Genomic DNA, 14,438 nt, shown 5'->3' on the forward strand with positions numbered 1-14,438 from the left:
CTTCCTTCAGCCAAGCATTTTTACGGAGATCCTGACCCACCACTGGTTTGCACGGGGGGGGGCGGGTCCATTAAAGAGCTCCTGCTCACCAACGGAGGGAGCCCCATCCTTTTCCTGCTCACAGATGAGCAGGAAAAAGATGGAGCTCCCTCAGCTGGGTAGCGGGTTGCTTCATGTCCCCCAGCTGAAGAAGCCTAACGGAGCCTCCAGCTTGTGTAAGCTGGAGATGGGGAGGGGGCTCCCTTAGACTTCTGTGCCAAGGCAGCAGGTCTGCACTTGCCTCACCCGGGAGGGTGTGCTAGGTCTTTCCTCCCGGGGGAAGGCAGCCTTGCAAACAGAGCCTGACAGGTGTGCACTTGGCTGCAGCCACCTGGCTGATTCCCTCCATCCCCAGTGCCTGGAGCAAGCTGTATTGGCCTCAGCTCTTGGCCAATGCAGCTTGTTTTGATGTTGAAAAGCCGACATCGCCCAGCCCTGGTGCAGATCACCTACAGATTTACCAGTAGGGCAACTATCTACCCACTAGGATTGGGCGATGTTGAAACAAGGTGCATCGGCCCCAGCTGGTGAGGCGCTGAGAGAAACTGCCTCAGCTCTCACGGTGGGAACTGAGGAGCATCTTGTGGGCTGGGGACAATGCAGCTGCCCCCTGCCTGCTGCTCAGCTGTGGGGCGGAAGGCCCTGGCTTCCCAGCTGAGGGATCCCTTCCTGGAAACTGCGCTTCCCTCGACAGGGAAGTTTAGAGGAGCCTCACCTCCGGATCAGAGCCCCTGCTCTGCCTGGCTGCTCCTTTAAACTTCCCTGTTGAGGGGAGCACAGCCGTGTACCCCTCCATAGAAGAGTGTGGTGGAGCCTGCACCTCCCCAGCTGAGCAGCCCTTATCCAGCTCCTGTGCAAGCAGGAACTGGGTTGGAGATCTCTCAGCTGGGAAGCGGGAGCACCTTAATGGAGCCTGCCGCCGCCAGCTTCTACAGGCCACCAGCAGGTTGGGGACTCTGTAAAACTGCTTGGCTGAGGCAAGGGCAGCAACACACGCCTCTGCCAAGCAGTTTAAAGAAGTGGAGGGAGGAACAAGCTCACACCTCACCCAGGCAGCTTGTTTCAGTCTCTGCCGTTATGAGGGGCAGACCATGGTGACGGTTTCACTCAGCGGTATATCACTGAGGAAATCACTGCCGCTTGAGTCTCTCTGCCTCCAGCGCCAGCAGCTTGTATCTCCCTCAGTCGGGCGCTGGAGGCAGAGGGACTCGGTGGTGGTTTCACCAGCGATATACAGCTGAGTGAAACGGTCATCGCTGTCTGCCCCTCATACTGGTCCTGGGCAATATATCACCCAGGCCTACTACCCACTCCTGTTCTAGGCACCGTAGGGCTCCTTTGTGTGACTCACAATCCCCAATTGAGGAAGGCCTGATATTTATGAGATGCTTAAGGGAAGACATTACAGTAAACATTTACAGTGCTTGTTACTGGCAGATGTAGTTAAAGTGCAGGTGATTCTCGAAACAAGGTTTCTTCAGAAATCCGTGATTGGTTAATTTATTACTGACTGATTTATCATTTCATGTTTTAAAATTATGCCATTGTTCTTTATGCTAGTGTAGTAGTTTTGCTTTTTAATAGCTGTCAGCTACTTTGAAGACTTGGCCGGGCATAATTTTTAAAAAATAATTCACGAAGAAGAAACTGAGAAATTATATTACTTACAGGGTCCTGCATGGGGTGACTTAGAGGTTTGTCAAGAGCTGCCATGTTACTGGGCATGTCTGGAGGGTGTGACAACTGAGGAGGCCCATGCATGAAGTCATTCATAGAAGTTCCACCAGGATTCCCGTGTGGAAAATCAAAATTGCTGTGAGCTTGGTAACTGTTACCTAGACAGCAGAAAGAGAGGGAGAGTTACTTTAAAAGAGTACTTCAAATCCACACCTTTACCCAAACACACAATGTGATCGTTGTACAAAAATAAGAGATAAGAGCTCTTATCTTATTAGGAGTTAAGAACATTACTGCCTCTTCATAGTCTAATATGTATTCTGACACACACACATTATATAAGGAAAATATAATAAATAAATCATTGACTTGTAATGTGACTGCTCGCCTAACAAAATGATTTCTGTGGAATACATTGTGTTCAAAAAGCGGAACCAGCATGTGTCAGTTAAAAAAAAAAGGTTCAAAGGCTGCTTGCTCAGGCCATCTAATAAAAATGAAAATATAAGGAAAAATGGGATGGAGAAAGAGATGCAGACAAAAACATAAACCCCACATTTAACACACACTGAGGTATATTCAGCAGTGGCCAACTGTCCCTCAAACCTATGCTAAAGGTCTGGGTCTTTTTTCTTTATTTCATTACTCCTTGAGCATCTCAGTTAAATCTCTTAACTGCAATGGCAGCCGTTGTGGTTTAAATGCTGTGAACTAGGAACAGAACTAAAACTGCTAAGTTATTTCACATAAGCCACTGAACAGGATCATGTTGAGCTTTGAAATAATAGGGCAGCTTTGCAGCTTGCCCAGAGGGGATACAGTTTTGTCAACTGAAGAGCAGCAGCTTTACAACAGTCAAGCCAAAACAGAGTTTGATGGGACTTGAAGCATCTGCATCATTTGCTTTCCGGCACAAGCTCAATTTGAGGAGAAATTTAATCTCAGAGGAACAGAAGTCATTAGCTGTGTAAGACTATTTCCTGGGGAAGCGGAGGCTTTGATCTGTCATGTAAATATAGCAGAGCCTCGCTAATTCTCACTTTGCTAATCTGCAAACCGGCTAAGGCCGGGGTGCACCCCACTGAACGCAGTGGGATTGGCTTCTAAGAAATATACATATGATCAGGTTGCATGTCTTGCAGAGCTTAGCAGCCCCCGCCCCCTACCTTTCGCAGCACTGATTTAAGAGCAGGAAGCTCTTGTTACATGTCTCTTATGTACACATCACATTTTCTATAAGTTGTAACGCAGTATGCCGAAATGTGAAGGTTAATAATTAAGTCTAAATCACCCGTGTGAAACTTGTTGATTAAAACCTTGCTCCATGATGCCTCTCCGTGGGGACCAAAGATCAGCAGGCAGAAAGGAAGGGTGGCAATTTTGCTTAAACCCTGTCACTAAGCTTTTTTTGAAAAAAAGTATTTGTATTGATTTTTACTAAATATGCAAAAAATCATTACTGGAATTGTAAAGGCACACATTTCTTTAAATCATCTAGAACAATCAGGCAACAAAAAAGGAAGAAAAATAAACAAAAACACGCTCCCATTTCATACCATCTATTTTGCTGCATATACATCAACTGTCACCAACCTAGTGCCCTCCTGGCATTTTGGGCTACAGCACCGATCAGCCCCAACCAGCATGATCAATGGTCAGGAACGATGAGCGCTGTAATGCGAAACACCTGAAGGGCACCAGGTTAGTATGTATGTGCTTCATAAACCAGCAGATAAGCATCTTCTGCACTTCTCTGCATGCCTGCACCACTGTAGAATCCTTTAAATAATTGCATCTGATGCTTACTTCTTTTGTGACACATGGAAGTTCTCAAATAGCTCTATCTCCCCTCTCCCCACAGCAACATCAAGCCATTTTTATCTTCGCTGTGTAATCTCCCTTCCAAACCATAAACAGAACACCTGTGATCCCTGTCACTCAATTTAAGGACTGCCTACTGTTCTACCAATAGGATGCTTCACCAACCTGTTTCAGATCAACTGCCTGGAAGAGGAAGATATGCTCACAACTGCTTCTGAGGTGGGCAGTAGATGGTTAGTGGCAGATACTGTTTGATAGATGCAAACACACATACTCAAAACGTTTAAACCCACCTTGGTTACTGTATTCATTGGAATTGTTGCCGCCGGGTGGAGGTGGGATTGAGGGGTAAGGTGATGGGCCTGGACCCAAAGCTGCAATCATCTCCATCACATTAGGCATGATCATCTGGCTGGGACTCATGGTTTTAAACCTCTTGGAAGGCATGCCGTCTGGATCATCTTTGATGTGAATGTCTGACTTGATTGGGACAGGCCTCCAGCTGCACGTTGGGTCAATTGTGACTTCCTCAAACTCTGAGCTATAAAATAAAAGAGGTGCTCCACACTACTGTGTCTCTTTGATACTGTACACACACACACCCAAATAGAAGTTGCCATTCTTAAATTAGGTCCACAAACCCATTATCTGAAAAGCTCTGCTTGCATGGTTCTGAACCAACAAGCATGTCTGTTTACTCAGACAAATCCACAGCAGCATAAGCTCCTTTGTATAGCCTTGCAAAACTAGCTACGCTTTTCTCGGAACAAACATACTTTCATCTGCACGCCACTTCTCTCATTGGCCACTTAATAGGACTGTCATTGATGGGGTGAGGTTGTTAACAGCAGGTTAAATACAAAGTCGCTTTACTGGGCCAAGCAGGCAACCGATGTGCCGCAAGTATAACCCACGGTAGAACAGAATCAAAAACAAAGGGATTGCACATTTTCCAATGGTAAAGTTGCACTTACTTTTGTATAGCGTTCAAAATGCCCCACATATACTGGTCAACCTCCAGGCCCTCCAGCAGAGCTGTTTTACTGGAAGAGAAGATGGCACATTTATTTACAAACATGGGCACACACATGTTCATGACACTCTGTAGAACATATCTAAAAGTCCATCCTCTGCCCTGAAGAACTTACAAGTAATATTTTTTTCTAATGTTCATAATCTGAATTTAGATTGTATTTGCATGGAGTTCATTTTGGTGTGGACTATGAAGGGGTTTAATCAGTAATTCTCAAACAACATCACTTGAGGTCTGTAGAGTGTGTGCACTTGTGAAATTCTAAGGAGGGATTGGTGTCTGAGACAGGTGGGGTCTTTTCCCAATCAAAGCAGCAGGAGACTGAATGTTCCTGGTCGTGGGCCTTACTAATTCATGTTCGATTTGTAGAAAACCATCTAATCACAGCTTCAGATTTTGCAGAAAGTCTTAACCTCTGTCTTAGGTTAAGACAGAGACTGAAAGCATCTTCAGAGAACCTTTCCAATATCAGCATACTGCTATGGAATCCTTGTACATCATAAAGGGTTCCGCAGAATATGTAATGGCACACAATTCACACAGGCATTGGCCAGGGCTGTTTGATCTCATGGTATGAGCTGAAACAGTGCCCTAAAACACTTTCAACTCTACATTTTCTTTTCCAGTTAAGAGCAAAAACGCAGAATTTGTGTAGTAGTGGTTGGTTTTCTTTTAAACACTACTGTACATTTTGCGTCCTCAATAATTTCCAGCCATTCCCCCCACACAAGGATTTCCAAGGAAAAGCCTTTATGCATTCCAAACCATTTGCTCTTCAAATGTCAAATGGGTCATCTCTCGTAAAAAAGAAAATACACACCCTGAATTTTTAAAGTGGCCTCTCCTATTACTCTCTACGTTTTCATGCATCTTATTCAATCATCTCTTATTCTTCCTCCTCTTAAAACATATAATCTCAGTGGTTGGAAAAAAAATGGTTTAAAAAAAAATTCTCACTGCAACTTATAATGAATAGCCACACTTACTTGCATACAGGACACCTCCACGTCCCTCGTTCACAGTTCAGCTGCAAGTAGGATTCCAGATCAAAGCACTGTAGAACAAGAAGTCAGTGATATTAGCTACACAACTCTACTTTCAAATTGACTACTACTAATAATAAATTTCAAGTTCCTTGAGAATTAATAACAAACACACTAAGGAGGGAACAAAGAGGACTCATTGGAATTCATGTTCATGCTAAATTTATACTGTTCTGAGGATTACTTTGAATTTGTGATCGACCAGGAAAGAGAAGCCCACACCACCCATGTATGGTGCTCCATTAGGGGCTTGATAGTTCTCCATATTTTGCTGGGGTTTGCTGCATACTGTCAAGTGCTTGGCAGGCCACAGTGCACATTCAGCTGTCACAAGATGTGCAGGCCTGCATCAACAGGACAGAAGAAGGCATTCACCTGTACATGTTTGCAGTCGTGGCCTCTTGCCGGAAGCTGGATCCGCCGGAATGTGATCGGACACTTCAGGGACACTTTGATAGCTGTCTGCTCCACTCCGTCCTCACCATTAAGAGTTGCATTGCCAGAGGAGGCTGCCACGCTGCTAAAATTCCTCTTGACTGTTCAAGAAAGATGGTGCAAGGGGGTGAGAATACAATAAATATGGGGCACCATCTTAACATTGCTGCATGAATTCTGTGCCCCATATAAAATTCCCGAGACAGAATTGTTTCAGCCCTACATTTAGCTCATTCTATGAGCATAAGCAGAGAAGATATCACTCTACTCACTTTTAGTGATACAGTGCTCGGCTGGAAGGAGGCGTTTCTTTAGTAAGCCCTGAAGTACAGAGCGCACTGATGGCCGGTGTACTAACTGCAATACGAACAAATGTGACTGTGGGGGGAAAGCAAAGAGTCAAAATTAATTCATCTGTGTGGGGTACATCTGCCATTAAACAAATCAGAGATCCTGGCTTTGGGTACTATATTTCATGATGGAGAGGCAGCTACACAGAAAGGCACAGCTCCTACCTTTAGGAATCCTTCCACCCATTAAGATCATTAGGGAAAGCGCAGTGGTTCAAGTTCACCCCAAGAGATGCACTCCACTGTCTCTCGAGACAGATGGACGCCAACACCACCTCCCACCAGCCCCAGTAAATGTGGCCATTGACCAGGGATGATGAGAGTGCAGTTTAGCAACATCTGAAGGGCCTTTCCTACTAGGGATCTGATGGAACACTGCATCACACTAAAAGCAACAGCACATTTCTTTTTATACAGCCAAACCACAGAGTCAGCAGCCGCAGCAGGCCTGGTGTACTTACACAACAGCATGCTGTGACGGTAATTTGAATGGTGTTTCTTCCTGGCTGACAGACGTGCTTTAGATGCAGCGGTTTATGCGATGTCTTGTTGTCGCCACGTTCAATGGTAAGCGGAGTTGCGTTGACGCTGACCTGGACTGATGCTGGCCAGTTGGTGTTCATCTGTCTGTCTTCATGGTGATAGCACTTGAACTGTAACTCCAAGTCTGACCTGTTATGCAAGGCGTATGTTTCGGTTGGCATAAGCAACTGCTTTTCATACAACTGGGGCAAATGTCAATTTCCCCTTGTTTCTGAAAGCCGTGGATACATTTTTCTGCCCCCTTAATTTTGTTTTGTGCAACATGATACTGTTTTAAATTATTTGACAAATAAGCACATGATACACATCTTGTATGGGCTGGTTATTTACATAAGGAAGAGTGTGGTGTTATATATTTTGAGAGTAGTAATAATATCGATACTTTACAGTTCAATACGACTTTTCATATAGTTGACCTCAAAGTGCTTTACGCAAAGGTGGGCTTCTAAGCAGCAGAGAGGGGGAAAGGTGCGGTCAGGAAGGTCCTCAAGAATTAGGATTTAGAAATGAGAAAGTAAAATTTGTTACCATAATCAAAGAGTAAATAGACAGTCTCATCCTGCCTAAATCACATTCCCTTCTGTTCACCAGAAAGCAACACTAGAAAGGTGACCAGCAGAAAATAACTGACCCAAAAGTAAACACCATGCAGCAAGTACAAGCAGCAATCCTTTCCTGGTTGCCAGTTCAGTGTTTATTGCGAAGAAACACAGGCATTTAAACATGTGTGGTCCAATCACATTTGATAGTTCCACAGGTGTTTTTGTCATTTAAACTTGGGTACATCTTCTGCCTGGTTAAAAAAGCTACATTATGAATCAGCCCTGAAATGCCACTAAACATGAGTTTGCGTAAGGTACAAGTGCTCATGGCATTATCTCACTCTGCTTTAGAAACAGGTAAGAAAAACATAGGAAGGATAAAGATGAACTGAGATTTCATTTTCTCCTAATGTGCTGAAGCATCCAGAAAGAACCAGGATTACCTGTTGAAAGCTGAAAAGGAGAGCTGAAGAATTTGAAAGATGGCAGACCAAGACAGCAGATTCTAGAGCTCTGTGATTCCCAAATTCTGGCACAGCCAGGAGGCCTTTGGAAGCTTTTGCTTTCTGCTGCTCTTAAATGCAGCTTGTTGCAACCAAACTGGGGCTTGTGGTACTGAAACAAGCCAGCTTAATAACCTGGTTTGGACAAAATGATAAGCTGCACTTAAAGGAATCAGAAAGGAGAAGTTTCTGAAGTCCTCCTGGTTACACCTGATGGGATGAGGGAGATTGTGAGCCAAACACCTACTGTGACTTGTGCAGAAGCACAGCCGATCAGTGTTGGTTTTGGATCCATGCTAGTGGCTACGAGCCGCTATAAAGCCAGTTGCAGATCTGGCCCATCTGCGCCTTCATCAAGGGTTGTTCTCCCCACTTGGCTGCCACACAGTGGTGACAGTGTGTCCTGCACACATTGCCAGTGGGCCCCATCATACATTTGGCTCCCCAGAGAACATATGTTTGGCAAGCATAACAAATCCATAGTCCCTGAAAGGCTGGGCTGGAGAGCCAAAGGTGTATTGGGTTGGGGGTTTTCCACAAGAGCAAATTCCAATCAGATCTCAGCCATATGGTGCTTGTATAAACATAAGAAAAGCAACTTGAACTAGGGAGCCAGGAAGTATTTTTTTTTATATGTTTATGGAAATATAATGGGTGGAATGTTGTTTAGTTAGCTGGCTAGAATGGGACCTTTGAGTGAAGAGCAGGCTATAAATAACTGAATTAAATATATGCTGTTATTTATTAAACGTTTTAACAGTATTTGGCATACTTATAAATTATATCTACTGGACTGTTTTTGTCTTACCATTGTGAGCTGCTTTGAGTATTGCTGTGTATGGTAAAGTGACCAAAGAAAACACAACAAACAAAACAATAGTAAACATAATAAAGACAGTCTCAGCTACGGTTTCATGTCACTCATATCTCTTGCCACTATGACAGCTGGTGTGTAATTATGGAACAGCCTCTCCATGGCGGCTTACCAGGCAACACTGCTGCAGCTTGTGCTGGAAGCTAAGACCATCTTATTTTCCCAGACTTTTTATTTTTGAGAGCCAGATTTTGATAAGACTGGTGTAACGGTGCTGTGCTATATTTTTAGGCTATTATGCTGGGGTGGGGTTTTGTTTTTATTTTTTGTTAAAAGGCTTTGAGGTGTGTCCCCCCTCCCCAAGGTATGTATGTCATTAATACTTCATGTTTATCCAAAGCAAATCTGGTTGCCACAAAGTGTGGAGCTACTCTAAGACACTCAAAATCCTAACGCTTGGGTTCCTGGTCTGCCTGCTACTATGGTGGCTGTTAATATATGTGCAATATTAAGATTAAAGCAATAAAATTCCTTCCATGGTGTTCTGTGCTGCCTGGATAACTTGTGCAAGCTAAGAAGATGGATGTGTGCGCTCTCTCTCTGAACAATAGATGAGTGAACCACCACCGTCAACTTAAATTCTTAATTTTTTATGTCCTCACAAGAGAATTAAACACAATTTTATATTGGCATAAATTATTTCCAAGAGAAAAGTTGCACGATGCATAAAGTCATAATAAAATCCTGCTGCTATAGCAGAATCAGCTAGAAGCCAAATACTTCAATTTTAGGAAACATCTCCACCAATCTTCTTTCACCTGTTCTCAGCAAAGGGAGAGAGCCAGGACTTGTCTTAAAGGTTGTATTGTTGTCTGTTAGATTTCTGAAGGAGGTGTGTACATGCTTCCGAACCACTGATTTAATGCAGTCTGGATGTCAGAATGTGACCCTACTTCCCAAGGCAAAATAGGTTACAGCCCCCCCAGCCACCAAAGGAAGAGAGCATCTCGCCTGCTATTTTGTTCTCGAGCCTTCAAGGTCTGCCCCGCGCCACTTCACAAACCTACCTCCACATTAGCGTCTGATGCACCGTGGGCCGTAGGTGAAAGACATGGTTGCTGACCGCCAAATTGTGTTCCAGCCGGAAGGGCTCTAATACGACCCCGTCTCTCACAGGGAACGTCAAGCGCAGTTCATCGTTATGGTTGGCTGGGATCGAAGAGGGAGAGAAAGCGTGAACTTTCCCTTTAGCATCTGCAGTGCGATAACAACGCATATATTTATACTGGACAATATGACACGGCTCACTGATCTTTTGCTGGGCTGATCTTACGGCCTATTCTGGCATCACCCTTCCACGCACATGCATGCAGTGAGACTGGGCTCACCCGCACCAGCCTTGCCCCTCTGGACTCCTCACCATGCCTATAATGCAATGCTCAAGTTGGGAGTTCTGTGTTTGAGAATCTGCTATATCTGACTTTACCCATCCTTTGCTAATAACTGCAAACCTGCCCCCCCCCCCCCGCTTTCATCATCAGAATAATCCTGTTATATTCCCTCTGCTCCACTGCCCAGAGCAACCCTGTGGGGAAGGTTAGACTGGGACACTATGACTGGCCAAAAGTCACCCAGTGAACACTGAGACTCACTGGTTTCCCCAGCCGTAGTTCTTATCTATTACACCATGCAGGCTCTCAGTCACTTCCCTGCCTTGAGATACAGAACTTGCTTTTGTATAGGGCAGAGAAGAAAGTTTACAGGTTTGAGTTCACTGTGCACAGGGATGGGGAAGAAAGAAGTAATGTCCTAGTGACTCCGAGGATGAGCAGCTTGTTGCCCCTGGGCCTCAGAGAATTTTATCACAGTCCCACGGGTTTTGGCTTTGAACCCCAAGATCTTCTGCTTTCATGTTGAATGATAAATCTAGTTTTCCAGCCCATATGACTACAGTGGTACCTCTAGTTGCGTTCCGCTCTTGTTACGGACTTTCAGCTTACAAACGCAGCTACGCGCGCATGCGCAGAAGTGCTTGATCGCGCAGCGCACATGTGCAGAAAAGGGACTCTAGTTGTGGACTTTTCGGGGTACGAACGGCACCCTGAAATGGATTAAGTCCACAACTAGAGGTACCACTGTATAGAGATTTGTAAATATGCAGCAACAGTCAAACTCTTAGGTAACAAATACCGCGAGAATACAAATGAAAATAGTGTTTTAAGAGGCTCTTTGGACGTTACATTCCTTCAGGATTGTCGCTTGGCAGAGTGGCTTGCACCTTGCAGCCAAACAGCCAAGATCCTACAGTTACTTGAATATGGGATCCCCCAAGGTCAGGGGAGATCCTGCATTGGCACAACTGTGGGACTGCCTAGTGTGGCTGTGTACGTCTTCCTATAGTGGCAGGAGTGAGAGAGAGCACTTGAGAACCTGGCCTAGTATCACCCAAGGAGACTTTAAATAAGGCAAATAAAGGAATATATTTATAAGGGGGGCGGAATCCACCCTCCATTTCCCATTGCTGTACACTGCAGATCTCTTCCTCCATTATGACAACTTCAGCCTGATTCTATCTACTTTTATCCAGAAATAAGTTCTACTGATTTTGATTAGACTTGCTTCCAGACAAATATGCCAAAAACTGAAGCATTTATGTTTTCTTCTATTTAGTAAACCTTTCGTAAGGCTGCCGGTCACCCCATGTATCAATGGGCAATCAACATTTCTGGCTAGAAGGCAGCAAGCAGGCTGGTATTTACCAAGCAAAGTTTCTGTGACATGCAGTTTGTGGAAAGGAGAAAGCAGGGTTTTGGGAAAAACGTTGAGGAAGCTTCATTTTTTACTTACTTGGAGGTGGTGGTAAAGCATTGATATTTGGTTTAATGTCAGGTGGGAATGGCGGTTTGACATCTTGATTAGGGGACAGGTATGGAGGAATATTGCTCCCTGGAGTCATAGGTGGCGTGGGGTTTCCTGGAACAGGGGAGTGAGGGTAATTCGCCACAGGAACAGGCCTTGATGGCTGCAAAATGGTAATTGCAATTGAAAAGAGAAGAGAAGAAAATTATTGCAAATGCCCTACAGCAGTGGAATGTGAACTAAAACACCAGGTGATGCGAACATAGAAGTATTAACACAACACGCAATGACACAGGGAAGGTCTGTACAACTCTTGATCCACCATGTCAAATGAAGCCCACCAGCCATATGTGGCAGCCAACCAGGGACTTAATCAACACCCTATTTTGCTGCCTGCCTGGGATACTATAGTGCCTACATTTAAAATAGGAAGAAGCAACAGCTTCTGGCTGGCCACAATACAAAGCTGATGAGCGCACTTTGCTTGGTGGATTAAGCTATGCAAGCCTAACACAGGGAGATCTATAATTTGAGAACATTAGGACTTCCTGGCAGCTCTTGTCAAGCTGAGAAAGCTATTGCTCGAAATGTCACCGTAATCACACAATTACATTTTCTATAAGTAACAACCGCAAAACAGTTAAGAAGCGGGCCTCCAAAACGGTGAAAAACAGGAACACACTGAGGGGAAATAGAAACAGAAGTCTGGTGAGTGGAATTATAACCACAAAGTCCTGATAAGCTGAGGCAGAGTCTTGCAACAAAGCAAAGAAATGGAAACACAAAAAAGTCAGCATTTTTAAAATGGAAGGAGATTCTGCTGTTCAAAGAGGGAAGGAGCTCACGAAGAAACTCACAAGGAGGACTCTGAGGAAAGGATGGCAGCACTCAAGGGAATAACACACAAATGAGAACATAGAAGGTGGCAGCTGTTAAAATGGCAGACACCCACAGTCGAACAGAGGCAAAGGTAAGAAACTCATTGTCTCAGAAAGTACGTCCATCAAACCCATCATAGAATCCAACGCAACAAAGCTATTACAGTCCAAAGAAGCATACCAACTGGGAAAAATGTCCTGAGGAGAGTGGGGAGCCAATAGACAAAGAATTGCTTCCAAGTGGGCAGGAAAACAAGCTGGTGGATTCCAGGAGAGCCAGCCCTCAGTTAATCTTTTGTACCTTTGACCACAAGGTGGAGCCATACCCCTTGGTGATTACCTTCATTACCCAATGAGAGAAACCGCAGCCCTGCCTCTCTCTTACAAGTTTAGTTACAAATTACTGCACACTTTGACCTTATTATACTGTTTCCTCACTCCTGCCACCATCGTCCAGTGATGTGGGTGTGGAAACACATGCACTACACAAAACAAAGCTGGAAGGAAATAACTCCGTATGGAGTGAATGTTTTATTGACTCCTTGCTCCTTATAACTTGTGGTTCTATGGTCAGTGGTCTCTCAGATTCTCAGTGGCTCAGCATTGTAAAAAGCTCAACAACTTAAACCCTAAACAAAGTTCAACAACTTCAATCCTAAAAAAAGCTCTACAACTTTCACTTCATCACATTTGGCCCTCTTTGAAAAATGTTTGGGCACCACTGGTGTATGCTGATACCATACAAGTGGTGGAAGGAAAACTGGTTTCCCCTAAGCCACAGTTAGTTGGATGGAAGCAATGCCTCTCAGGAGTCATCCTGGTACTCTTTTGCATGTTTTACACCTCAGAAAGGGGAATGCTTTCGGCCAGGGGGTGCTAACCTGAGGCCTTGCAGATGTTGCAAGACAACAACTTGCACCATCCCTGACTAGAAAGGGGGAGAAATTTAGTTCAGTTTCCATTTAAAAGTGAAGTTTCCCAATTCACCCTTTCAGAAACAATGTCAGGACTGGAACAGGGGCATCCTTCAAAATTTGCATGCCTCTGAATTTTGAAATGCAGTTCTCCAGGCAAGTAATGTGTAGAAAAGTGCATATATCATGAGTCTGTATAACATACATGAATGCCTTATATTTGGGGAAATTGTTTTGGGAGTCCAGCAGCATCCAGAGAGAGGAAGGATGGTCAACTTTGCTTTACCCTCCAACATTCTGCATGAAAATAGGGACATTTGCATGGGGTGCTCGTATGTTCATGAGGAATGTTGATAGTAATTGCTGGTGGGGCAGAAACAACCAGTGGAGATGGAGGTCCTTTGGTAGCAAACCATCTGCTCATAATGGTCAATGAAGCACCAGAAGGAACTTGGAAGAACAGCATTGCATTGCCCAGGAATTATCTTTGATTCATCATGACTCCCAGACAGCTTTGATGCTCCATCATCCCATATACAGAACCATGTCATCACATCCATCCACACTGTAGTACATGGCAGAGAGAAGTGGAGAAATGGTTCAACATCACTGGGCTGGTGCATTTTACACTATGGCTACTGTTGTCCTTACTGTTTTAGAAGTGTTATAAGACATGGAAACTTGACAGATAATTGTGATAGTATCACTCCATTTCTTAATCTCACAGATATACAAACAATGCTGGCAAATATACAGATAAGCAACAGTTGTTTTATGAAACTTGAGAAAAAGAGATACAAACTTAAGTCAACAGGAACTTACTACATTTCAGGGTGGCCCAGCTTTTCATACCAAGTAGGCCACAAGAGTACATGGACAGGGAAACCGCAGACCACACACATACGCCGGGGGGGGGGGAGGGAACGCCTCCCCTCCAGCCCTTGCACTGACTTCCCAAAGCCAGGAAGGCGAGGCACCAGACTTTGG

General features: G+C 44.5%; 1 protein-coding gene and 1 long non-coding RNA gene across 19 annotated transcripts in view; one reads left to right on the forward strand and one right to left on the reverse strand.

Moving 5' to 3' along the window:
* LOC308478248 overlaps window positions 1–3,824 on the forward strand; it is a 40,107-nt gene extending 36,283 nt beyond the window's left edge. For all 3 annotated transcript variants that reach the window (XR_013986966.1, XR_013986967.1, XR_013986968.1), the window contains one exon: window positions 3,578–3,824. This is a non-coding gene — a long non-coding RNA (uncharacterized lncRNA). The remainder of the gene's footprint in view (window positions 1–3,577) is intronic.
* Window positions 1–14,438, reverse strand: part of ZMIZ1 (zinc finger MIZ-type containing 1) — a 386,929-nt gene that overhangs the window by 10,516 nt on the left and 361,975 nt on the right. For 13 of the 16 annotated variants that reach the window (XM_081007653.1, XM_081007652.1, XM_081007657.1 and 10 more), the window contains 9 exons: window positions 11,648–11,822; window positions 9,868–10,054; window positions 6,860–7,070; window positions 6,321–6,426; window positions 5,989–6,149; window positions 5,557–5,624; window positions 4,512–4,580; window positions 3,831–4,078; window positions 1,708–1,874 (listed from right to left, as the gene is read on the reverse strand). In XM_081007653.1, coding sequence (XP_080863779.1) covers window positions 1,708–1,874; window positions 3,831–4,078; window positions 4,512–4,580; window positions 5,557–5,624; window positions 5,989–6,149; window positions 6,321–6,426; window positions 6,860–7,070; window positions 9,868–10,054; window positions 11,648–11,822 — 1,392 coding nt within the window. The remainder of the gene's footprint in view (window positions 1–1,707; window positions 1,875–3,830; window positions 4,079–4,511; window positions 4,581–5,556; window positions 5,625–5,988; window positions 6,150–6,320; window positions 6,427–6,859; window positions 7,071–9,867; window positions 10,055–11,647; window positions 11,823–14,438) is intronic. The other 3 variants (XM_081007649.1, XM_081007643.1, XM_081007655.1) reach the window with 1 other exon arrangement.

The sequence above is a fragment of the Podarcis pityusensis genome, assembly GCF_964106645.2.
Source record: "Podarcis pityusensis genome assembly, chromosome: 5".
Classification (NCBI taxonomy): domain Eukaryota; kingdom Metazoa; phylum Chordata; class Lepidosauria; order Squamata; family Lacertidae; genus Podarcis; species Podarcis pityusensis.